Here is a 26,701-nt window from a genome sequence, read left to right on the forward strand (position 1 = left end):
AGGAATTGTTTGATCGGGGGGTCGGCTTGAAAGATATTACAAAGAATGGAAGTCTTCTCCTTGGGGACACAGCATTATTCTAAATGGGCTTGGGTGGAAGTGGTCTCATCCTCCCCATCTTTAAAAGGATTCTTCCAAAAACCAGACCCCTCTCTGGATGATTACGTGTAAAATGCCCTGTTAAAAGGAGCCATAGAGAAACATTCATATATTTGTCACCAAGCTTGTGTCTTCATTGTTCCCAAAGAGGATTCCTCTGTACAAAGAGTGATCCTTGACCTATCAACATTGAACAAACACATTGTTTCCCAAAAGTTTTGAATGAATACCGTTGCCCAAGTACGTTCAGTCATTCCAAAAGGGACCTGGACAGTTTCTATAGATCTGAAAAATGAATACTGCCACATCCCTATTGCTGCTCCTTTCTGGCCCTTCCTAGGGTTTTGGATACTGGTTCAGCCGATGATTTCTGAGGAAATTTTTGGTTCTGCAATATGCTTAAGTGATCTCGGGAGCAGTGACATCACTGGGTCTTGGTTTCATTGTATAGGATATTAAATTCCTCTGCATATTGGCGGCAAGTGTCAATGAGTTGTTGGAGACCTTGCACTGATGGGAAAATCAGAACCGTATCGTCAGCATAACAGGTGGTTTATAGTTGTTTCATTGACAGTGCATCTGATTGGGAGTAAGTTCAAGGCATCTGTGTATGTATTAAACAGGTATGGAGAGAGAATGCTCCCTTGCCAAAGCCCGTTTAGGGAGCTGGAGGTGTATGATATTACGTTACCCAATTTGACACAGAATTGCTGCGTGGAGAACCAGCAATATAAAATGCCAGTCAAATATAGAGGTGTGCCTCTTTTATGCAGCTTCAGGAAGAGCTTCAGGTAGTTTACTCTGTCAAATGCTTTTCTCACATCCACAAAACAAAGGAAAACAGGAGAGGCTGGTGATAGGTAGTTCAGTAATTCTTTCAGTATGTAGATGCAGGTGTCGGTTGAGTGGTTTGCTTTAAATCTGAACCTGTTGTCAGTGGTGTAGAAAGGTGAGAAGTCTCACTAGAAGAACTGACTCAAGTGTTTTCGACGCAATCATTTTTATTGCAATCGGCCAGTAGTCGCCAGGGTCAGCTGCATCCTTTAGTTAATGGTATCAAGTGAATTAAGAGTAGGGAGTCTGGAAGAAACTGGTGAATTATGCACGCATTGCATAGGACAGCTAGCAAAATGCAAATAATCGGATGGCAGAATTTGAAAGACTCTGCGGGTAGACTATCGCAACCGGACGATTTATTATTAGGTAGGCAGTTTATGGCACCGATGATGTTACCTGGTGTAACGATCTGCAAAATGAAATTGAATGTTATCTAACCTCCCTTTGCGAGTCTTGATCGTTTCTGCAATTCAGGATATTGTTGAAGTGATCTTCCCACATACTTGTGATAGCCTCATCACCGACTGCTTCCCCCACTCGCTGTGACAGATTTTTAGTTTTGTGATTTAAGGAATGGATATCTTTCCAAAGATGAGGATAATCACCAGATTATAAGTTTCTAGACATTGCATCGGCTCTTAGTTGTTTTTCATTTAATCTGCAGTGTTTTAAGAGCAAATTTGAACTGCGCTCTCGCCTGTCTCATTAGTAATGCAGTGTCCTTCCCTCTGCTACCATTTTGGCTCCACAGTAAAAACATTTCTCGTGAGTATGTATACAGATCTTTAACTAAGTCATTCTATCCAGGTATATTACAAGAATTACCTTGATGAAATCAAAAGGCAGCCCTGCCTGAAGCAAGCATAGCTGAGATTATGTTCGAATAGAATTCATTCAGATCCCTCCTGTGGTGGTCATGTCTACAATTTGTATTAGTACAAAGTAAGGCGTTTGCCAGTTGAACTATTGACTTCAAACTGGTTTCTGCGGTTGCCCTAAAGTATCTGGTTTTCTGTTGGTTTTTAAAATCCCAGTCTACCGCTGGTGGGCGGTCAGTTAGGGGGTTCACGGTAGGGAGGGATGGGGTACTAAATGACAACTGTAATGGGATGTGATCGTAGCCTGTTGCAAGATCATAGCGAATAATGCAGATGATAATAGAATCATGAAGTTGTGGAGATGTGATGCAATGGTCCAGCCAGGAGGTTGTAATTGCGTCCTCTCTATTTTGTACTTATGAATAGGAGGAGGGAGGGAGGAGCATTACATCGCTAATTTGGAGAGCATGATTTTGACATTAGCGAGTAATTCATTATAAACTTGGTTTGTGGGGTGAGAATTAAGGTCCCCAATTATACAAATATGATCAGCAGGAAAATCGTGAATAATACTGTAACTCACCTAGGATCATGCAGTATTGATCAAAATTATTATTTTCCCAGGACATATAAACATTAATAATTAGGATTTTAGAGTTTCCTACTGTCACTTGAAGCCCCAGCAATCTGTCACTCATGTAGGTCATCACATTTACCATATTGTCTCACGATTTGTACCACAGGAAAAAAAGGCCCCCTTTTGGGCGACCGGCTATGATTTGATCTGTAACTTGCATCGATGAAGTCGAGAAGGCTCTGAAGTCTTCATGTATTGTATCACAAATGACAAGGTCATGTGGCCAGAGGAGTGTTTCTTGCAATATAATGATGCCTTTGAAGTTTTTGCAGAACATGTTTAGGAGGGGAATGTTTCACTTGAGGCCAGAAATATCCAAGAGATTATATCTAATGCATCCATGGCTACTCACGAAGATGGGAGATGAAAGCGCCGATCATTTGGGCGGATGGGGGTTTAGCCAGGGGTGTGGGCAGTCACTTGCCATGGGAGGTTGGCTGCCACTTATGGTGGAAGTGACCCTGCTTGGGGTGTCGGTAAGTTCCCCTTGGGCGGATTGGTCCCGGATTAGGTTATATCTTGAGTATTATATTAGATCTAGAATTCTCATTTTTAAGAACATCGAGTTGTAGAAATAGGCCAGTAATCCTGTAAGCCACTTTGGTTACTTTTACATGGGAGTTCGTTGGAGATTAGGGGATCACATCACGTAAGAAACTTGACTCTCTTCACTATGGCGTCTAGCATCACAATGAACGCAGATTGTGAATTGCTATGCGACATCTCTTCTCAGGTTTTGGGTGAAGTGAAACATGAATGTTAGGCTCCGGTCCAGCGGCCAAACAAGGTTCTTCACTTTTTCCTGCTTGTTTGTGTCTGCCGGCCACCAGACCACTCATGATCACTCATCCACATTCACGATAGGGGCCTGAGGGGGAGAGATAAGGCCAGGAGATTCTCGAGGACTAGTGAATGTCACTGAAGGTCTATCTTCTACCGGAGGCACTGGGGAGGGAGAGGAGGCTGGGAGTCCAACAGTCTCCTCAGAACGGTCTATAGGTGATGGGGGCACTTCAACTGAGGGAGAGAGGCCAGTTGACACCTGGGTAGGAGTCTGCTGGCTTGCTGCACGATTGTCTAATGATTCCTGCACTACTTTGATAGCATCCCAGATCTGTGTGAGATTGTTATTTGTTTCCAGAGTTTTAAGACTGTCTAGGGGTTCCTGTAATCCTTTGATCACATCCCAGAGTCTTTAAAATTTATCATTTGTTTCCTCAATTTTTTCCGAGATTTTTCCAATTACTTCTGAGAGGGATTTTGCTGTATGGAAGGCATTTTTTGCTGTGTGGTACACTGCAGGTAGGCTTAGGTCAGCAGGCTCCTTTGGAGGCAGATTGTAAGGGTCATTGGCGTAGATTTCCACTGAGCAGGTCCTTTGCCACTTAAAGATATAAGATATTTTCTTGTGGGAGGACAGGTTTTTCACGGATTGCTCCTTGGGAATGTTTTCTGGTATCAGATCTTTGCATTTCGTATATGCAACGTTAATTTCCTCATCAGAGAAGACATTACTGACAGATTGTATAGCAATCGACGTATTGTCTCCTGGTCCATCATTTCTGGCCAAGAATGAGAATCCTTCAAGAAGGAAATCTCCTAATCATATAATTAAACTCTATTTAGCAGACAGAACATTATGGCCAGTTCAAGCACTTAAGGTTTACCTAGAGGTCACAGCAAACATCCCAGAAGGTCTGATTTTCCTACATCCTAGCACGAATAAACCACTCTCTCTACAAGGGCTAAGAATAATTTTAGTGTCCCTCATTAAAAAGGCTAACCCACATTCCTTTCCTAGATCACATGATATTAGGAAAGTAAGTACGCATATTGTGGCCTTCTTCGGAATGTACTGGGTGGTCAACAGAGTCAGTATTCTTAAAACGCTACTGCCATGAGCTGGGAACAAATTCGACTGCACTGTGTATCAGTAGGTTGTATGGTTAGTCCTGACCCCATAGACACTACAGGAGAAAACCAGGGATCTTCCTAATGGGTGGGTATGGTGACTATCACTGGGAAAGGTGCATCAAGACTGCACCATTCCCAGCATGGTTAAGTAAGTCACTGTAGAATTTTACACTAAAAACACATCTTCTTGCTTAGTTTCATGTTTTTTAACCAAAACTAGTGGCTTGATGTTGGACCAGAGATGTTTTATTTTAATTTTGAGATGGTTGGGATGGAAATTTTGGGAGCTTAAGTTTTTCGTCACCCGTCTGTTTCTTTGTAGTACTCCTTTGAGGACAAAGCAGCAACTTCACTATCTAAAAACAGGTTTTGATGTAGAAAAAACTTATTTTTGGTAGTTGCTGTTGTCCCACTTCCATGACAAAAAAGCATGGGATTTGGGTAAAGATTTATCCTGCATTGACCAACAGATTAATGGTTCTTGGTCTTTTAACTGGCCCTATCGTGAAACAAGATGGACGACGGGCATGCTCAATAGTCACTTCTTCTGCAGTTTTGATGTGGGAAACTGGGTACAGAGTCACTGAAGACAAGGTAAAAGCTTTCTTGACTTTGAGTCCATTATACTCTTATCACATGTCATAGTGTTTATCATTATGACGTAATACCAGGCTAAAAGATACTTCTTTGATATTAGTCTAGTCACCATGGGGTGCTGGCACGCACCAGAGGGTAACTGCTTTGAGGACTCAACAGCGACTACCAAAAATAAGTTTTTCCTACGTCAAAACCTGTTTTTTCAATTTTGTTAAAATACTGTCCCCTGAAAAACTGGTATATAAATTAAAAACCTTTACAGAGCAGGCAGTGTTCACATTCTAGCATCAGCATCATTTTGGTAATGTTAATGATATTTATTGTTAGAAGAATGATATGCAAAAATAGGGAAGTGTTGATGGTTGCTAAACAAAACATGGTCATGTGCTGCATACTTAGGTGTAATATAACAGAGAAAGCACAAATACCGTTTGTAGTGACAGAGAGAAATGTAAATTCCAAAGATATGGAGGGAGATACAAGATGAAAAAAGTATGCATATTGACCAAAGAGAAAGAATAAAGAAGATTACAGTGATCTTAGGAAACAAGTTAGTGTGTTCTTGGTGTAATTACCAGAAATTTTGAGAAAGGTTATTAGATGTAGCAACAGAAGTTACAGAGTCAGCAGAGAGGATATTGGTAGGATGAGAACCAAGTACCCATGCAGGAGCAGCACTGCCAGCTCATGTCCATTTTATTAATTTTGAAGAGGGACTGAAATATTGAGGACAGTTTTGTGAGTACTGAAAAGGGTACTTATAAGAAATGCATATGATGAAACAAAATAACATTAAATATCTTCAGAATTCCATGATCGTGTACTGTGAAAGTCATGTGATATTGGGGTTAAAAAATGGTCTTCAATGAAGATGTAGCATTTATTCTTTATTTAACATATCTTATTTTTTTTAAACAGGATATTCATTGTCATGGTTATGTATGAGTTGGTTTGGGAGGAGATGGACTATGATAATGTCTCTTATACTTGCTGGGATTTCATGTGGAGGGGCAGGCTTTTGCGCAGGTGAGTTTTTGTTTTTGTTTATGTGTTTCTGTGTGAAACTTGTCTACATGATAATGTAGAAAATCATAAATCATAATCCCTTATTTATTCAGTTATAGTTGAAAAAAGGTATAGAATCGTTTGGTAAGTGGCCATCAGTACCTGAGAAGTCCAGGTAAGTTAACCTTGGTTCTGCCGTAAAATCCATTAATATTGTCTTAAAATTGCCACTTTCTTTTCAGCAAAGAAAACCAAGTTCTTATTTCATGTTTTTGAATTTTACTTCCCAACCGAGTATGTGTATATTATGCTGTCCAGACAGTGATTGTTGTGTTGTTTGAATATCAGAGAGTATTTTTGAAAAATGTCTTCTGCATACAGACCATTGCCTTACACTAAGGTCTTCCCCTCTGTGAATTGATGCAAATTTCTTCTTCCTGGACCAAACCTTTATGGTGAAGGTAGATTATTAAATACTACTTAGGTGTTCAAACCGTTCTGAGAAGGAATTTGAATTTTATTTCATGATCAAATATGGACATGGAGTTTACTTTTCATAACCCAGTGCTAAGGCGGTGGTTTCTATGCAAGAATCATCAATTTGGAAAATTGTTATAATACTGTACAGAACTTTTAATTCTCTCAAAGAAAAATAAGTAGAATATTTTCATGACCATGTATACATATATTCTCAGTACAGCCACATCTGTACATACTTATTAATAAGAAGATTGCCATTTTTGTATCAGACAAAGTTATTTTATCCTTGAACAAGTCTAGTTTAGCAATAACAATTTGATAATATTTTTGTATATCCCTGCACATAAAAAAATCTGGTATCAGGTATGAAAATAATAGGGTATTTTATGAAAGTTAACTGAAGCTCTAAATAACTCACTAGTAAATTAAAGGTTTTATCAGTGTTGTGTTGTATCATGTTTGTAATTTTCAGAGTATGGCGAGGATTATGTTATAATTCCATTCCTGTTTGGAAAGTGCTTCATTACCTGCACATTTTCCACTGTGTACATGTTTACAATGGAAATGTTCCCAACAAGAGTTCGAAGCACGATCCTTGGTCTTTGTTCAACTTTTGCAAGAGTTGGTGCAATGTTAGCACCATTTTCCTCATCTCTGGTAAGTAAACTGTTTCTTTGATGTCTGATATTTACTATACGTATGTATACAGTACGTACTTATGTATCATCAGAATGACTGAGAAATAAGTTTTAGATTAGTTTCAGGGTGTTACTTCAAATTCAAAGTAAAATAAATGTGCATGTGTGTTTTAGACATCTAAACTATAGTATCTTAAAAATATTGTATCATCACACAGATGCCATCTGGTAAATTTTTATGTCAGATCTATGAATTTTGGTTTCAGTTTGACTTTCTGGTAAAAAGTACAAAACTTGATTGTACCAGAATGAAATCTGTCAGAAATCCAGTCTTAGAATGGATTGAATGGTGTTCTACCCAGCATACCATTAGCCTATTATAACAGTATTTGTGTTGTAAACTTTCTCAAAATTATTCCATATTTTGAGTACTACAGTATTCCAAAATCTCATTTTGCACACTATATAACTTTTTAGGGGATACAGTAATACCTCAATCGTACATGATTCGAGTTGCACGAATTCACTATAGCACAAACTTTTCATTGGAACCTAACTAATTATCATATACGAGTCTTTCATAGGTACGCGGACATTTGCGAATCCTCGAGAAACCCTGCAAAAGTGTTTGTTTAATTTTTTATGTAATTTATATGTTTTTAAGCTTTTACGTGTAAATTAAATAACATTAAATAATCAAAATAATGACTCTCTCTCTTGTTCATAATTAGAGGTAGATAATTTTAAATTTATCTAATTTTACCTTTATCATCTAGAACTGTAAATGTGCTGTTCTAAAACATAGACACTTATCTAAGAGTTGTATTAGTCCAAATAAAGGGATTTCTGGGCGATTGGTTCGTGTTGCACAGCGAAATATCCCTTGAATCCATTATTTCTAAGGTAAATGAACTAACAAATACCAGAGAATAAATAAAATAAAGAAAAAGGTCAGTATAACTGACTCGCTCACTCTCCAAGAGGGCGTCGGTATGAACACTAGGGCGAGTGAGACCACTACCACGAACCTCTTACCAATAGAAATCTCCTACGACAAAACCCCCACAAGAGGGGAGCCGACCCACAGAATGGGCAGCGACTACTACTACTCCACCCCACGCTACCGACTGCTGCGCCTCTGGTGGCCATCCTGAAGTTAGCAGACAATCTTGAGCGCAGGGATGGGTAGGGTGGGATTTCGCTGGGCGACACGAACCAATCGCCCAGAAATAGATTTTTCCTTACGTCAAAATCCCTTTTCTGGGCTCAGTTCGTGTCGCTGCGCGAAATCGTACCAGAGAATTAGCACAAGATTGTAAATGAAAATAAATAAGGTCTCAATAAAACTTAAAATAAAATAGATTATTATAATTGCAAGAAAATATATATATACACAATTGTTTATACAATTTAGAAAAATAATACTTAAGATTAGCTTAAAGTTAACATATATGTACAGGGCTTACATGGGAATATATGTTGAACTTAACATCTGTGTATACTTATCACATACAATAATAAATTAAGCAATTATAATAAATAAAATTATTCTGAACAAACTTAGAATACAATATAGTAAATAAATTTAAATATGTTATATGGTAAATAAATTTATAGATCTTAATAGACAAAACCCATAACCATTGTAAATGGAGATGTGTCACCCTAGCATAAAAATAAGGGGACCACATCATAGAGATCATTATATACAATCAATTGTGGGTGACCCTAGCAAAAAAAATAAGGGACACCCACTGTACCATCACAAGAGCAGCTAAGACTCAAGGTAGACGTAGATGAACATGGTAGGTATAGACAAACTGTTGACTGAGATAGGTAGAAAGGAGATATGGATCTTCAACTTAAGATTAAGCAGAGTCGGGGGAAACTATGTTACCCGCCGCAACTGCTGAAAATTTCAGAGATTCCAAGGACTTTAAGTAATGACGCTTAAATACTGTCGGCGATTTCCATCCAGTATACTTTTTCAAATCATCAAAATTCATGTGTTGGAAATAGTTAATTGAGGTGGCAACTGCCCTGACATCATGAGCTTTAGGGAAGGAATCAGGGTTGGCTTGTTTAATAAAGTACAGGATCTGTTGCCTGATACCTTTAATTGATAAAGTACCACCTTTTTCTCTTCTAAAGAGAGGACCCGAAGAGGATGAGGATGTCCTGGACAGAAAGGCTCGTAAAGTCGATACTGGACAAAGAGAAACATCTTGCGGAAGGGGTATAACCTTCCACGGTTCCCACCTCAACAAAGGATCCTCATTCTTTGCTAAAAAGCTACGATCCGGGGAAAGTAGAACTTCCCCTGAGGGAAGAAATTCTATATGATTCGGATCTCTGGATAACGCCGACAGTTCTGAAATTCTAGCTCCTGAAGCCAAGCTTAATAAAAATAGAGTTTTCTTAAGAACATTATAAATGAACATGTCGTATTGTCTGTTTCTGAAGCCAGCTTTAGAACATCATTCAAGAACCACGACACTGACGTAGGCCTTACTGAAGGTCTAAGTCTAGCACAAGCCTTGGGAATAGACGAGAAGTAAGAATCTGTCAAGTCTATGTTGAAACCGAGTTGAAAAATCTTCTTCAAGGCTGACTTGTTTGTCGTAATAGTGCTAGCTGCTAAGCCTTTTTCGAATAAGGATCTGAAAAAGGATATAGCTGAATTGATTGTCATGATTTTAATGTCTGATTCTCTCAGGAAGATTGCCAACTTTTTGACTGCAGCATCATACTGTCTCAAAGTTGAATCTCTTTTATCAGATTCCAAGAAAAGAATATTTCATGGATCGATATCTGCATCTCTTTTAGCCGCAAACTTCATGAAGTCCATAAAGTTAGGGTTTTGAGAATTCCCGAGGAAGCGAACACAGTCTTCGTTTGTACTGACTGGGAGAGCCTGGGATTGGGAATCCGAAGAGGACGAAGACCCAGTTCCAGAATCAGAGGGTACCAGTTGCTCTTCGGCCAGTCAGGGGCTACTAGAGCTACTTGACCCTTAAACGTCCTGAGTTTGTTCAGTACCTTCAGGAGAAGATTCACTGGAGGAAAGACATAAATCTTCTCCCAGTTGTTCCAATCTATGGACAGGGCGTCCGTGGCATAGGCCAGAGGGTCCAGGTTGGGGGCCACATAACATGGAAGTTTGTGGTTCGCTTGAGATGCGAATAAATCTACTTGCAGACTTGGAACCCTCCGGAGAATCCATTGGAACGAACTGTTGTCCAGTGACCATTCCGACTCCAGAGGAACTGAGCGGGATAGAGCATCTGCTATGACGTTTCTCACTCCAGCTATATGGGTGGAGGAGAGGTGCCAACTGAACTTGTCCGCCAGGGAGAAGATGGCTACCATGACATGATTCAGATGTCTTGACTTGGAGCCTCCCCTGTTTACACAATGGACTACCACTGCGCTGTCCAGAACTAACTTTATGTGAGAGTTCTTTGGCGGACGTAACCTCTTCAGAGTCAAGAACACCGCCATCGCTTCCAATACGTTTATGTGAAGCTGGCGGAACTGAGGTGACCAGGTTCCTTGAACCTTTTTGAACTGAGAATATCCTCCCCAGCCGCTTAATGAAGCGTCTGTGTGGATGGTAATTCCCGGAGGAGGAAACTGAAGGGGTACTGATATGGACAGGTTCTTCAATTTTGCCCAAGGGCGCAGACGATTCTGTAGAATCTGTGGGATTGATGACAACTTGTCCCTGGATCTGACATTTGCTCGTGAGCGCCAGATCCTGGTTAGGTCTTTCAGTTTGGCTTTCATCAAGATGTTTGTCACTGAGGCAAACTGAAGGGAACCCAGGATTCTTTCCTGGCTTCTCCTCGAAGCATATTTGTGCTTTAGAAATTGCTTTACTGACTTCGCTATTTCTTTTCTCTTGGCTGATGGAATCGACAGAGTATGGGAGGATAGATTCCATTGAATGCCCAGCCACTGAAAGTTGGACTCCGGAGTGAGTCTTGACTTTGTTCTGTTTATCTTGAACCCCAGATACTCTAGGAACTGGATTACTTTCAGTGTGGCTTTGTGACATTCCTCGACTGTTGGAGCCCAAATCAACCAATCGTCGAGATACGCTACTACCATTATCCCTTGAGACCTCAGTTGTTGGACGACTACTTCCGCCAACTTCGTGAACACCCTGGGTGCCACGTTCAGACCGAAGGGAACTACCTTGAAGGAGAATGCTTGATCTCCTAGTTTGAAGCCCAGATAAGGGCGAAAGTGTCTTGCAATAGGGATATGATAGTACGCGTCTGTAAGATCGATAGAGGTGGTGACGGCCCCACGGGGAAGTAAGGTCCGCACCTGCGAGATAGTCAGCATTTTGAACTTGTCGCAGCGAATGGCCAAGTTTAAGCGGGACAAGTCTAAGATTACCCTTCTTTTTTGTGAGCCTTTCTTTGGCACGCTGAATAAGCGACCTTGAAACTTTAATCTGTTGACTCTCACTATTGCTCCTTTCTGAAGGAGGTCCTCCGCATACTCCGTCATTTCTTTTGATGGAAGTTGAAGGAATGGTCTGGATGGAGGAGGATCCGCAATCCAACTCCAACCCAGGCCTTTTGACACAATGCTCTGTGCCCAATTGCTGAATCCCCACCGATGCCGGAAGAGAAACAGCCTCCCTCCTACCTTCGAGCTCTCACTGTTGCTGGGTTGAGTGACCTCCGCGGCCTCCACGGAAGTGTTTTCCCCTGTTGAAAGACCTTCCTGATCCTCTCTGACGAAAGGATCCCCTAGCTCTTCCTTCCCTGCCAAACCGGTCATAGTGCTGAAAGGCCTGGCCCTCGAACACTTGGTTAAAGGCTGGGGAGACAGCGTAGGAGGTGGAAGGCTGAGGCTGGGGGGAAATCACATAAATAGGTTGTGACTGAGCCTTAGAAGTAGAGGGTTGGGCTGATTGTACCATAGGAACAGCCGAAACAGCCTTGGTAAAACGTTGCTGCTTCTTTTGGTCTTCTGAGACTTACCTTTTGTAGGTTGATCTTGGCGTCTCTTAGCTGTGAGACCCCAACGATCTTTAAGGCTCTGGTTGAGCCTTGTTGCTTCAGCTTGGACCTCCTTGACCATCGACTCAGGAAAGAGGTCTGCCCCCCAGATGTTGGAGGAAAGCAACTTATTCGGCTCATGACGAATAGTTGCTTCCTGGAGGACATGCTTCCGGCAGTTAATCCTAGCTGTAGCAAACTCAAACAGATCAGACTGGACGGTATGCGTCTGGGACTTAGTCAGGAGCTTGAAGAGCGGCTCTGAAGCATAAGAAATAGCCGCTACTTCCGTCATTGCCATGGTATTCATGGACCTGGCAAGCCTAGACTTGGCCTCAAACTCAGCTTGAATGAGGCTGTCAGGAAGCCTAGGCAGCTTCTCGCCGAACTGATCCATAGCGCAGTCTGGTTTGAGACTTACGAGATGTTGACGCTGACGAAGTCTTTTTGGACGACGACGACGTCTTTTTGAGGGTTTTCTGTACCCTCTGGCCCTTCACCTTAGGTTTCACCGAAGCATTGGGTGAAGCATAAAGGAGCTCAGCTCCTGTAAAGCCTTGGAAGGAAGCTGGAGAATTAGCAGGAGAAGAAGATCCAGTGGCGCCCAAGGGAAGCCCTTGGGCGTCCAACGTACCTACCTCGACCAACAGGTCGTCAACACCTACCATCGGTTCTACATTTAAATCCAGTGTCGCGACTTCCGATGAGATATCGTGGCCTGGTTCCTTTATCGAAGTGGCGATCTGCTGTTGGATCGCCGCCATAGTCGGGGCTGCTTTTGCCGGGTCGACGTAACCAGTCGACTTGCCGCCGGGGAACAGCAGGACAGCCATCCTCTTCTCCAGGATGTAGGGCTGTCCCTTGGCGGCGTTCTTCCCGAATCCGCCGACCCAAGCCCTCAGGGTTGCCAGAGCGGTCTCTCTAATGGCAGCAGCCTGGAAGAGGGCGTTCATTAGTTTTAAGTTTAAACTTAAAATTAAACCTTAAACTAAGACTAGGCTTAACCTAAAAGTTTTGGGGATGTAATACCCAACATAAAGAGAGCTTAAGCTTAAAATAAAAGATTAAAATTAAACTTAAGATCTAAAACAGTTTTAGAATTCATGTACGGAGTTGGAAATACTTACCCCGTCTAAGAACTGACTCATGAGATCGTAACAAATAGTGCAGGTTTCATGGAACCAGACCTGCAGATTCCCATGCGGAGTCGCGCACGGAGCGTGGGACATGCAGACTTCATGTCCACAGGGGTCTTGGAGCATGGCGTTGCATCCCGGATGCTCACAGTTGGTGGTCTGTAAGTGAAAGGATACATGAGTACCATAAAAGACATCACTTACAGGCTAATAGAACTCCGATGCATGCCGGAGAGCGAAAAAATTTTGGGCATAACCCCTCCCTTACCGCCTAAATAGGCTATAACCCCGGAGTGATCCGGTGTGAAAACGGAGGTAAGGGAGGAACCCGGCTTAAGCTAGCTTAAATTAAACTTATGATAGCTTAAAATAAACTTATAATACACTTAAGCATAAATTAGCACTAAATTCCGGAATGGTTCCGGGTCGCGGAGGTGTTCGTCTCCCGGTATACTGACGAGACGGGATGGTTAGTTAAAAGACCAACTGTACGCCTGAGGTCCGCCTGCAAGCGGGGAACCAGCTCCCTTCCTCGTGATTGACGGAGCTCCGGTAAGATAAGAAAGCACCGACAATCCGGGAAGGAGCGAGAGGGCGAAACAGACTCGAGCAAACATCGGGGCAACGGAGCAACAAAGGAGGGGGAAGGCCAATCCCCCTACCCAGTCATAACAAAGCACCGTGAAGCAGAGAGAATGGTCAAGTCCAGTCCTGTGTCTGTCCAGCCTCCCCTACTCCCTCCGCGTAGGGAGAGAGGGAGACAGGCCCGGGTGGAGCGAGCGAGGACGGACCTCCCTCCCCCCGACTCTATGGGAGAGCGGGAGGAGGGCAGGGTGACTGGACGGGCGTCTGGCTGTATCGCGATCACATGGTGACCACGAAGCGGTAACTCGATAAAACACACAAAAAACATAGCCTAGGTTAATGCAACCAAACTGATCAGCGAGATGCTATCGTAGATGCAACAAAACTGATGGGGACCATGATATACTGAACCTAGGCTACGGTAACGTGCCAGACGCCGTAGGCTAACCTAAAATACACAAAACCACTAAAAATTAAATTAAAAGGAAAGTAGGAAAATAAAACAGTAGGAGAAAAAATCCAGGAGTGTACGACTAACCCGAGAGAAAGTCTACCACTCAAAGCTAGCCGGGGCCGATACTAAGAGCTGTGGCTAGGGTCTGGATAGAAACTAAATGCCTACGCAAGGTAAAAGAAGACATGCATTCATGACATAAACCAAGTAGGCTGGACTCCTAACATAATGTAGATAACCAGTAATAGAGCGTAAAGTAAAAGGGAAGGTTCTAGGTATGGAAGACCAAGAACGAACCCGCCACGAGGCAGAACAATGCCGCCATGCTTCCGGCCGCGAGCCAGTATTTATACCTAAAAAACGGCAAATACTGACTCAAAGCTGGAAAAAACTAAGTAGGAACCTTACGGAATACTTAACTTAGCTGATGCGATGGCTGAACGCTCCATAACTAGATAAAATCCTCACAAAGGGGCACGAAAATCACAGAGACAAAAAAGTACGTCTGATAAGGCACGTGCTAACAGAAAGGATGGCCACCAGAGGCGCAGCAGTCGGTAGCGTGGGGTGGAGTAGTAGTAGTCGCTGCCCATTCTGTGGGTCGGCTCCCCTCTTGTGGGGGTTTTGTCGTAGGAGATTTCTATTGGTAAGAGGTTCGTGGTAGTGGTCTCACTCGCCCTAGTGTTCATACCGACGCCCTCTTGGAGGGTGAGCGAGTCAGTTATACTGACCTTTTTCTTTATTTTATTTATTCTCTGGTATTTGTTAGTTCATTTACCTTAGAAATAATGGATTAAAGGGATATTTCGCGCAACGACACGAACTGAGCCCAGAAAAAACCACTGTTAGTCCATGAAAAGGAATATCAGAATAGAGAGAAAGAGACAAAATAAAGTTCTTAAAAATGAGATTGAGAAGACTTCTAAAAATAGATCAGTCTGAAGGGGGAAAGAAGAGAGAAATAAGGGATTTTGAAGAAGGAAAAATCTATTTCTGGGCATGGGCCCGTGTTGCCCAGTGAAATATCCCTTCATTTCATATTTCTAAGGTAAATAATGCTAACATTACCAGAGAAAAATAAAAGAGGGGGATGTCAGAGTATCCTGACTCGCTCACCCTAAATAAAAAGAGGGTGTCGGTATGGTACTGGGGCGAGTGAAACCACTACCACGGACCTCTTGTCATTTAGACCTCTCCTCCACCAAAATCCCCCTGCTAGAGAGAGCTGGTACACAGCCAGCGCCAGCAACTACTACTAACACACTCACCCACGCCAACACCAGCGCTTCTAGTGGCCATCCTTGACATTAGAAGATCAAGCTTGGGCACAAGGGTGGGAGAGAAAACAGGGGGGGATTTCACTGGGCGACACGGGCCCTTGCCCAGAAATAGATTTTTCCATCGTCAAAATCCCTTTTCTGGGCTCAGCCCATGTAGCTTTGTGAAATAGTACCAGAGAATTAGCCACAAGCTTGGGGAAAAGGTAACAGTAAGAGGTAACAAGAAAACACGAAAAGACAATACGAGTATAATCTAGCTTAAATGTTTACAAAGTTATCATATAAATTCTTAAACTAATGCATAGTGACTTATGTTAGCCTTAAATTATGTAATAGGACTTAACAGTATACTTATGCTAACTTACGATAACTTAAAACTTGAATAATACAGTATATACAGGTGTGAGTAACCCTAGCATAAAAATAAGGGAGAACATCACGACATAGCCTTTTGGCAATATATATACAGTTGTGAGTAACCCTAGCATAAAAATAAGGGAAACATCACAATATAGCCTTTTGGCAGCTAAGGCTCAAACAGGGTCGAGCCTGGTGGCAGGATCACAGGAAAATTGTTAGTTAGGCAGGTAGAAAGGAGATCTGGATCTATGACTAAAACTACTTAGACAGTGTCAGGAGAAACTGTGTTTCCCGTTGCCACTGCCGGAAATTTAGGAGATTCCAAGGATTTCAGGTAGTGACGTCTGAAAACTATCGGCGACTTCCAGCCTGTATATTTCTTTAGATCATCAAAATTCATATGTTGGAAATAATTAATTGAGGTGGATACTGCCCTGATGTCATGGGCTTTAGGGAATGAATCAGGGTTGGCTTGTTTGATAAAATATAGGATTTGTTGCCTAATTCCTTTTAAGGAAATGGTGCCACCTTTTTCCCTTATAAAAAGGGGACCTGAGGACCTAGAAGATGTCCTGGACAAATAGGCTCGTAAGGTCATCACTGGACATAGAGAAGGGTCTTGAGGAAGAGGGAGGATCTTCCAAGGAGCCCACCTCATCAAGGGGTCCTCATTTTTGGCCAAAAAACTATGATCTGGGGATAGAAGAACTTCTCCTGAAGGGAGAAATTCAATATGGCCAGTGTCTCTGGATAGAGCCGACAGTTCAGATATCCTGGCTCCTGAGGCCAGGCTCAGCAGGAATAATGTTTTCCTTAAGAGTGGAATATAGCTACATGAATCATCGTCAGTATCTGAAGCCAGTTTGAGAACATCATTTAAGAACCATGAGATTGAGCTAGGTCTCTCTGATGGTCTGAGCCTAGCACAAGCTTTAGGAATAGACAAAAAATAAGAGTCTGTTAAGTCTATCTTAAAGCCAAACTGGAAGATTTTCTTTAAAGCTGACTTATTGGTCGTAATAGTACTAGCTGCTAGACCTTTTTCAAATAAGGATCTGAAGAAGGATATAGCCAGATTAGTAGTCATGGTTCGAGAATCCGTTTCCTTCAGGAAATTTGCTAGTTTTTTAACTGCTGCGTCATACTGACGCAACGTTGATTCTCTTTTATCCGATTCTAAGAAAAGGATATTCTGAGGATCAATATTTGCATCTCTTTTTGCCGAGAACTTCATGAAGTCCATAAAGTTAGGGTTTTGAGAATTCCTGAGGAAGCGAACACAGTCCTCATTTGTACTGATTGAGACAGTTTGGGATTGGGGATCCGTTGAGGCCGGAGACCCAATTCCAGAAGAAGGGGGAACCAATTGCTCTTGGGCCAGTCCGGGGCTATTAGAGCAACTTGTCCCTTGAAAGACCTGAGCATGTTCAGGACTTTCAATAGAAGAATCACTGGAGGAAAGATGTATATCTTCTTCCACTAATTCCAAACTATGGACATGGCGTCTGTGGCATAAGCCAGAGGGTCCAGGTTGGGGGCCACATAGCAAGGGAGCTTGTGGTTTAATTGTGATGCGAAAAGATCCACCTGGAGGCCTGGGACCTTTTGGCATATCCACTGGAATGAGCGCTTGTCCAGAGACCACTCCGATTCTAGAGGAACTGAACGAGACAGGGCGTCTGCTATCACGTTCCTTACTCCCGCCAGATGAGTGGAGGATAGATGCCATTTGTACTTGGCTGCTAGTGAGAAGATGGCTATCATGACGTGGTTCACATGACTCGATTTGGATCCTCCCCTGTTGATGCAGTGTACTACCACTGCGCTGTCCAATACCAGCTTGATGTGGGATTTCTTGGCTGGTAGAAGCCTCTTCAATGTGAGGAATACTGCCATAGGTTCTAATACGTTTATGTGAAGCCGGCGGAACTGAGGTGACCAAGTCCCTTGTACTTTCCTGAATTGGGAGTATCCTCCCCACCCGCTTAGAGAAGCGTCCGTGTGGATAACCAACGCCGGAGGGGGAAATTGAAGAGGGACCGACTTGGACAGGTTCTTGACCTCCGCCCAAGGGCGGAGTCGTTTGCAGAGAATCGGCGGGATGGCTGACAACTTGTCCCGAGATTTCTTGTTTGCTCTTGAGCGCCATACTTGATTTATATCTTTCAACTTCGTTTTTAACAGAGTGTCTGTAACTGACGCAAACTGGAAAGAGCCCAGGATCCTTTCCTAGTTTCTCCTTGATGTTAGTTTGCATTTGAGGAATTGCCTTGTTGCTTTGGCTATTTCCTTCCTTTTGGCCAACGGAATTGACAGTGTGTGGGAGTTCAGATCCCATTGAATGCCGAGCCATTGAAAGCGAGATTCCGGCGTTAGCCTGGACTTGGTCTTGTTTATTTGGAACCCCAGATGTTCCAGAAACTGTACTACTTTTCTCGCGGCTTTGAGGCATTCTTCGATGGTTGTTGCCCAAACGAGCCAATCGTCCAGATACGCTACTACCATTATCCCCTGGGATCTTAGTTGTTGAACTACTGATTCCGCTATCTTCATGAACACCCTGAGGGCTACGTTCAACCCGAAGGGGATCACTTTGAAGGAGAATGCCTGGTTTCCCAGCTTGAAGCCTAGGTACAGGCGGAAGTGTCTTGCAACTGGGATATGATAGTATGCGTCTGTAAGATCAATAGAGGTGGTGACGGCCCCACTGTGAAGTAAGGTCCGCACCTGCGAGATAGTCAGCATTTTGAAATTGTCGCAACGAATGAATAAGTTTAGATGGGACAAGTCTAAGATTATTCTTCGTTTGGTTGAGCCTTTCTTTGGCACGCTAAACAAGCGTCCTTTAAACTTTAAATGTCTGACTCTTGATACTACCCCTTTCTGAAGGAGTTCTTGTGCATACTCCGTCAATTCCTTTGTTGGTTCTTGAAGGAAGGTCTTCGATGGAGGGGGACCTTTGTTCCAACTCCATCCCAGTCCTTTGGACACAATGCTCTGTGCCCAACTGCTGAACCCCCACCTGTGACGGTAGAGAAACAGCCTCCCTCCTACCTGAGGGTTCTCACTGACTTGGGGCAGGGCGTGATCCACGTCCTCCCCGGAAGTGTTTGCCCCTGCTAGGTGTCCTTCTGCCACCTCTCTGGCAAAATGCACCTCTAGCCCTGCTTCCTCTTCCAAACCTATTAAAGGCTTGGAACGCCTGGCCTTCAAAGTCTGGATTGAAGGCCGGAGATACTGTATATGAGGTCGAAGGTTGGTTTTGAGAGGTCAGTAGCAGTATTGGCTGAGACTGGTTCTAAGACGTTGACAGCTGAACCACATGGGACATCGGCACGGCTTGTACTACCTGCTGTTGCTGAGCAGCCTGGAAAGGTGGGAACTTTCTAGGCTTTTTCAGCTTCTTTGAAGCTGAGGAAGTAGGTTTAGGCTTCCTCTTGGATGTCAGGCCCCAGCAGACCTTAAGGCTTTGGTTAAGCCTTGTTGCTTCATGCTGGACATCATTCACTACAGCATCTGGAAAGAGGTCAGCGCCCCAGATTGAAGACGCCAGTAGCTTATTAGGCTCATGACGGATCGTGGCCTCGTGCAGTACAATTTTTCTGCAGTTGCGTCTTGCCATGACAAAGTCGTAGAGATCACACTGAACGGTGTGTGTCTGTGCTTTGGCTAGAAGTTTAAAAAGAGGTTCCGTCCCATATGTGACCGCGGCAACCTCTGTCATCACTAGGGCGTTCAAGGTCCTCCCTAACCTAGTCCTAGCATCAAATTCTGCTTGGATGAGGTTATCCGAAAGTCTAGGAAGTCTCTCGCCAAATTGTGCGATTGCGCAATCTGGTTTGAGCTTTCCTACGGTGAAGGTAGCCGGGAGATCTGCCCAAAGGTCTTCGGTCCCTGGAAGGAGAAGTGAAGTTGGCTTATTAGGCTCATGACGGATCGTGGCCTCGTGCAGTACAATTTTTCTGCAGTTGCGTCTTGCCATGACAAAGTCGTACAGATCACACTGAACGGTGTGTGTCTGTGCTTTGGCTAGAAGTTTAAAAAGAGGTTCCGTCCCATATGTGACCGCGGCAACCTCTGTCATCACTAGGACGTTCAAGGTCCTCCCTAACCTAGTCCTAGCATCAAATTCTGCTTGGATGAGGTTATCCGAAAGTCTAGGAAGTCTCTCGCCAAATTGTGCGATTGCGCAATCTGGTTTGAGCTTTCCTATGGTGAAGGTAGCCGGGAGATCTGCCCAAAGGTCTTCGGTCCCTGGAAGGAGAAGTGAAGTTGGCTCTGTCTCCCTAAGTTGGGGCATAGGCTCGTCTTTCATGGGGGCCTGTAAAGTCAACTCTGCTAGCTTTGTGGTGAAGGGGATGGGCGTTTCTTCTTCTGCCACAAAGATAGTAAAGGGGCTTTTGAAAGCCTGAAGTTTGGTATTTATACAGTCCCAATCTTCTAGGCTCCTGATCCACTCCCTTTGAGCTTGATCCCGGCTATAAATTACCGTTTCTTTTGGGATCCTATCCTCCCTTCTCATTGCCGTCTCTGTCAGACGAGCATAGCCCATAAATGGTGGTTGAAGGTTGGCAGGGTGGAACTCGAAGTCTTCTATTCTTCGAGTACCACAATCCGGCAAGGTCAACATGCCATCCTTAAAGGGGGCATAAGCTGCAACCCTCCATGGATTACTGGCAGTGACGGGAGGAAGGGAATTAGCCTGGCATGGGTTGTGCCGCCACACCTGACTGTGGGAGAACTGCTGCGGGATTCTCCCTGAGGCCTGCCATCAGATTCTCCTGATTTGTCAGTCTCTCCGAGATACTCCGGATTGACTGACCAGACTCCTCGAACGAGGTGGAGATGTGTGAGAACATCTGTTCAAACTTGTCGTTAACTAAGTTACCGACCAAGTTTCCCATTTGCTGCATTATATTAGCAGTAAATGCCTCTGTGTCGAAGGGACTAGGGTCTCTGATAGACATGGGAGTCTTAGGATGTGTTGAAGGCTCAGGCTCTGTAGAAGCCCGGGCCTTATTCTTAGAGGACTTCCTCTGGACCCTTTAGAATATGAAGTCGAAGTGGACTTCGATTTCTCTGCTCCGGGGTGGTGAGCCGGAGACTTATGAGATGTGGAAGACGTGGTCTTCTTAGACGACGTCTTCTCTAGGGTCTTCAACTCCCTCTTCCCTTTCACTTTAGGGATAGGAGAAGTGGATTTCGACCTGACCGGAACATCACTTTCTGAAAAACCTTGGAAGGAAGTAGAAGAGAAATTAGGGGAAGACGATCCAGACGGACCCAAGGGAAGCCCTTGAGCCCCCAACAAACCAACAAACCCGGGCCTTATTCTTAGAGGACTTCCTCTGGACCCTTTAGAATATGAAGTCGAAGTGGACTTCAATTTCTCTGCTCCGGGGTGGTGAGCCGGAGACTTATGAGATGTGGAAGACGTGGTCTTCTTAGACGACGTCTTCTCTAGGGTCTTCAACTCCCTCTTCCCTTTCACTTTAGGGATAGCAGAAGTGGATTTCGACCTGACCGGAACATCACTTTCTGAAAAACCTTGGAAGGAAGTAGAAGAGAAATTAGGGGAAGACGATCCAGACGGACCCAAGGGAAGCCCTTGAGCCCCCAACAAACCTACCTCAATTAACAAGTTACCTTGTTCACCTACCGCCATTGGCTCTAAGTTTAAGTCCAGGGTAGCCACTTCTTCGATGATCTCCGGGTTGCCCTGGGCCGCCAGTGCCTGCGCCACCTGCTGCTGAATGGCGGCGATGCACGGAGCCGCCGCTGCCGGGTCGACATATCCGGTAGACTTCCCGCCCGGGAAAAGGCGGACAGCCATACTCTTGTCCAGGATGTATGGCTGCCCCTTGGACGCGTTCTTCCCGAACCCGCCGACCCAGGCCTTCAGGGTAACTGATGCGGCATCTTTCACGGCGACAGCCTGAAAGAGAGGGTCATTGTAATCCTTACAACGAATCCCCAAAGTTATATGATTAAATATTTAAAACTAAACAATGTTTATATCTTACAGAATTGCTTGAATAACCAGTTATAAGCAAAGTAATCCGGTATACACTTACGCCGGAGGAAAACTGATCCACCAAGTCGTAGCAGATGGAGCAGGCTTCGTGATGCCATACCACCATGTCACCATGGCGGATGGCACAGGGGGCGTGAGTCCGGCAGACCTCGTGGCCACAAGGGTCCTGCAATATGGCATTGCAGCCGGGTTCCTGGCAGTTGGTAGCCTGTAAGTGGACAGATACATGAGTATCACCTGTTACTAACAGGACTAGCCCGTTAAGAGATATAATACTCCGTTGCATGCCGGAGTAAGAAGTTTTTTGGAATTAGCCCTCTCCTGTTCTCCGTTAGAGATCAGTCCGTAAGAGCTGGTATACTAATCAGATAGTTCCGTGGCACCGCAGTAAGGAGTTTCACCAAACTAGCTACCAGTCTATACTCCGGGGTGAGGAGTACGAGGAGGGCGGAGGAACATGAGAGGGTTAACCCGGATAAGAAATAATAATAAGGGTAGGTGGAGCTCAGCTCCGCCGTATAAAAATTCCGCAGGCAGGAGGAGAACCCGGATGGTGAGCAGGCACTCTGCTGGTCTGGCGGAATAGACAAACATAAAGATAATATAAATAATAAACAAACAATTATATATATATATATATATATATATATATATATATATATATATATAGATGCATGTAGAAGAGCTACTCTCCGTCACCCCCCAAGGAACTGGCGGAGCCAGTTGAGTCTGCCGCTTGTGCGGTGGGTAGGCAGGGGTGACCGGGGTAGGAGAGAGCTGAGGAGGGACCCGAGGGAGGCCAAGTACGAGCGGGCGAGGTGGCCAACTGTTACGGACTGTGATCTCAGAGACAATGTTACGGTGTCGGAATATCCTGGAAAGGGTCGACACAATGTTACGGCCTCTGAGAGAGGTCCGCTTCAGGTTCGATATGAAATAAAAAAAATATATATCAACACCAACAGTTGAAACTGGGGATACGAATATAGAAAGAAACACTAACACAACAAAGGTTTATTTACAAGCTTACTAACAAAGGTAAATGCAGAATGGTATCTCCTATTTACATAAAAAGATAGTCTTACACTGCATGAACTGGGGGAAACAGTGAGGTAATTCGAATACAGGCGGCCCGCGGTTAACGGCGCAATCACTCAACGGCGAATCGGTTTTACGGCGGTCATCAAAAATATTCTTTAAAAAAATAAGGCATTTTAAAGGTATCTTTACGGCACAAATTTCAGTTAACAGCGCCGCTAGCGCCGTTGTCTAACGAGTTCATACATATGTAAAAATACCGTTCAGACCATAAAGTTGTGCATTATTAAATATTAACAAATTTTATGGAGAGTTATTACGTAGGTATTAGGGTAAAATATATGCCTCTGACGCTGTTCTATGCCGAAAATATCGAGTTACATAAGTGCAAATTTAGCTATGGATGTGTCGATTCATAATTGTTCATGCTTTTGTTTAAAATGTGTGTGAAAATGTATTACGTGAAAGGTATTTCTGGGCTCAGCTCGTGTCGGCCTATGAAAGGATCCTTAATATCATTCTTTCTAGATAAAATTAATCTAAAATTACCAGAGAAAAACAAAATTAAGAAAATGTCAGTAAAACTGACTCGCTCACTCTTAAAAAGAAGTGTCGGTATGGTAATAGGGGCGAGTGGGAACACTACCACGAGACATTCACCAATTAGACCTTCCAATCAGAATCCCCACAAGAGAGAGCTGATACCAACGGGCGATGCAGCCGCTACTACTACTACTAGAGGACGCCACGGACAGCAGCGCCCCTAGCGGTCATCCTTAATATTTAGCGCTAGCGTCCAGACGCATTTTTCTCTGTGCTGTGTATTTTACGAGGATTTATTATCTTCTTCAAGATGGAACGTTCTGCAATCGCAACGGCTAAGTTAAGTGCCTCATAAGTATTGTTTTACTATATTTTTGTCTTCCGGGAACCAGTATTTTCCTTCTAATAGGTCATATACGGTTTCCCGGTTGTCTCGTGGCGGCGCCATGCTGCCTCGTTAAGAATTCCCGGTCCTCCATACTGGGAACTTAGTATACTTATGGGCTTACCTTTTACGTTCATCATTTTTACATCGAGTTTTAGCTAGTTTAGCCCCCTTACCATTTCTCTTAGTTTGGTATTTAGGGCTATTATTATTGTTCCAGCCCAGCATCCCGGCTCTTGCTCTTCATCGGCTTTCGCTGGCTCCGAGTAGGCTTCTGTTCCTCGGAACAGTTTGCCTCCTCCTGGGCTTCTTTTCTGGGCTCAGCTCGTGTCGGCCTATGAAAGGATCCTTAATATCATTCTTTCTAGGTAAAATTAATCTAAAATTACCAGAGAAAAACAAAATTAAGAAAATGTCAGTAAAACTGACTCGCTCACTCTTAAAAAGAAGTGTCGGTATGATAATAGGGGCGAGTGGGGAACACTACCACGAGACAATCACCAATTAGAACTTCCAATCAGAATCCCCCCAAGAGAGAAGCTGATACCAACGGGCGATGCAGCCGCTACTACTACTACTAGAGGACGCCACGGACAGCAGCGCCCCTAGCGTACATCCTTAATTTTTAGCGCTAGCGTCAAGACGCATTTTTCCTTGTGCTGTGTTATTACGGGATTTATCTCATTAATCTACCATGGAACGCTCTGCTATTGCCACGGCTAAGTTAAAGTAACTCATAAGTAATGTTTTACCGCATTTTTTATCTCCGGGTACCAGTATTTTCCTCTTAAATAGGTCATATACGGTTCCCCGGTTGTCTCGTGGCGGTGGCGCCATGCTGCCTCGTTAAGAATTCCCGGTCCTCCATACTGGACTTCTTATACTTATGGGCTTACTATATTACGTTCATTGTTTTTACATCGAGTTTTAGCTAGTTTAGCCCTCCTACCATATCTCTTAGTTTGGTATTTAGGGCTATTATTATTATTCCGGCCCAGCATCCCGGCTCTTGCTCTTCATCGGCTATCGCTGGCTCCGAGTAGGCTTCTGTTTCTTGGAACAGTCTGCCTCCTCCTGGGCTTCTTTCTCTTTTACTAAAAGTGTCTTTTCCATCTTTTCGATGTATATATTTATTATATTTAGGGTGTTAGGCTAGCCTAGGTGCTTGTTCCTTGTATTGGTACAGCCTGGTTCACGTGGCCCTCTCACGGTTGTGTTGCTCGCGGCCTAGGCCACTTGCGGTCACGTGTTCCATCGCACCTTACCCTGCCCCTGCCCTCCCTTTCTGGTATAGGGAGGTGCTGGGGGACCCCTTGGTTGTCATGACAACTTCAGTCGCCTTCTCTCTCTCCCTCTCTGAGGTGGCCAGGGGTTCCTCCCAGCGGGGGGTATAGGGCGACCACTCATGAGGTACCGGGTCTCCATGCGGGTAGTCGGTGAGGCGGGGAGGAGTAGGCCATCCCTCCCCCCCTCCCCTCTCTCACTCCCGCCGTGTTACGCCGAGACCTTCCTCCCCCCCTCCCCAGTTGCTCAGCCACCTCCCTCGCTATACGAAAGGAGCCTTCCGTCGCAGCCGGGGCACCTTTGGTTATAGATTACTGGCTCCGCTAGCGGGCGGGGTGGTCACTACTAGTGGTCGGTTGCTTGCCTACTATATCTTACATCTCTCCCGCTACCGGAAGGGAGCTTGCTTCTTACCCGCGCACTCTTCTAGTAGACGGGCGGAGAGAGGTTTGTATTATTATTATTTTAAGGATATACCCTAATTTTTCAATGAATTGTGTAATGTTATTATTAATATCTACCATCCCCGCCATTTTCCGTCGTGGTTTCCAATTACCACCACTCCTGGTTGGTTTCCTTTTGTGTCCCCGCCATCAGCGGAGCTATAGCCTAGGGCACACAACCAACCTGGTTACCACACGTATTTTGGCGGGGCTCTGGTTTAATCTAACTTTATCGCTCCGGCACCAGCGGAGCATCTGTTAGACTGTAAGTGTTTACCTGGTACTCATGTATCTTTCCACTTACAGGCTACCAACTGTCAGGTCCCAGCGTGCAACGCGACGTTGTACGACCCCTGCGGACACGATGAGTGCAGGTCTCACGCCCCCCTGGCCCCCTGTGCCACGTCATACAATGAGATGATCGTCGTGGCACCCCAGAAGCCTGCGCCATCTGCTACGACCTAGTCGGTCAGCTGGGAGATGGGGTAAGTCCGTTATAGGCTTCCTTATCATTTACTAACAAACTCTTAGTCATAAGTTTGTTAACCCCGTTCCGCCACTAGAAGCTAATCTCGCCTTTCTTTCAGGCTACTGGTGTGAGGGAAGTCGCCCTCGCTACCCTGAAAGCGTGGTGGGCGGCTTCGGGAAGAACGCCGCCAAAGGCCAGCCATACATTCTTGATAAGAAGCTGGCCGTCCAGATCTTCCCCGCGGGCAAGTCGACTGGTTTACGTTGACCCCTTGTCCGCGGCCCCGGCCCCTCTGATAGCCTCCATCCAGCAAGACCTCCAGCAATCCTTTGGGGTCGTAGCCGCCCAGGAGTCGGTCCCGGACGTCTTGCCCCTGTACCTTAACATCGAGCCCATGGTGGCGGTAGGGGTAGAGGATTTGTTGGTTGAGGTAGGTGTGTCGGGCGCCCAAGGTCTTTCCTTGGGTGCTCCTGGATCTTCTCCTGTCCTTCTTCGAGTGCTTCTTTCCAAGGCTTTGTGGGGATCTGAAGATCCCTACCCGCTCTCCCGCTCTCTCTGTACCCCCAAAGGTGAAGGACAGAGAGAACCGAAGACTCTGGCCAAGACAACTTCTAGGAAGTCGTCTTCGTCTTCTTCGGCTAGGAAGTCTT

General features: G+C 44.5%; 1 protein-coding gene across 3 annotated transcripts in view; it reads left to right on the top strand.

Moving 5' to 3' along the window:
• Positions 1-26,701, top strand: part of LOC135211001 (organic cation transporter protein-like) — a 421,916-nt gene that overhangs the window by 302,395 nt on the left and 92,820 nt on the right. For all 3 annotated transcript variants that reach the window (XM_064244015.1, XM_064244017.1, XM_064244016.1), the window contains exons 10-11: positions 5,821-5,928; positions 6,860-7,044. In XM_064244015.1, the coding sequence (XP_064100085.1) occupies positions 5,821-5,928; positions 6,860-7,044 (293 nt within the window). The remainder of the gene's footprint in view (positions 1-5,820; positions 5,929-6,859; positions 7,045-26,701) is intronic.

This window comes from Macrobrachium nipponense, chromosome 4 (genome assembly GCF_015104395.2).
Source record: "Macrobrachium nipponense isolate FS-2020 chromosome 4, ASM1510439v2, whole genome shotgun sequence".
In the NCBI taxonomy this organism is placed as follows: domain Eukaryota; kingdom Metazoa; phylum Arthropoda; class Malacostraca; order Decapoda; family Palaemonidae; genus Macrobrachium; species Macrobrachium nipponense.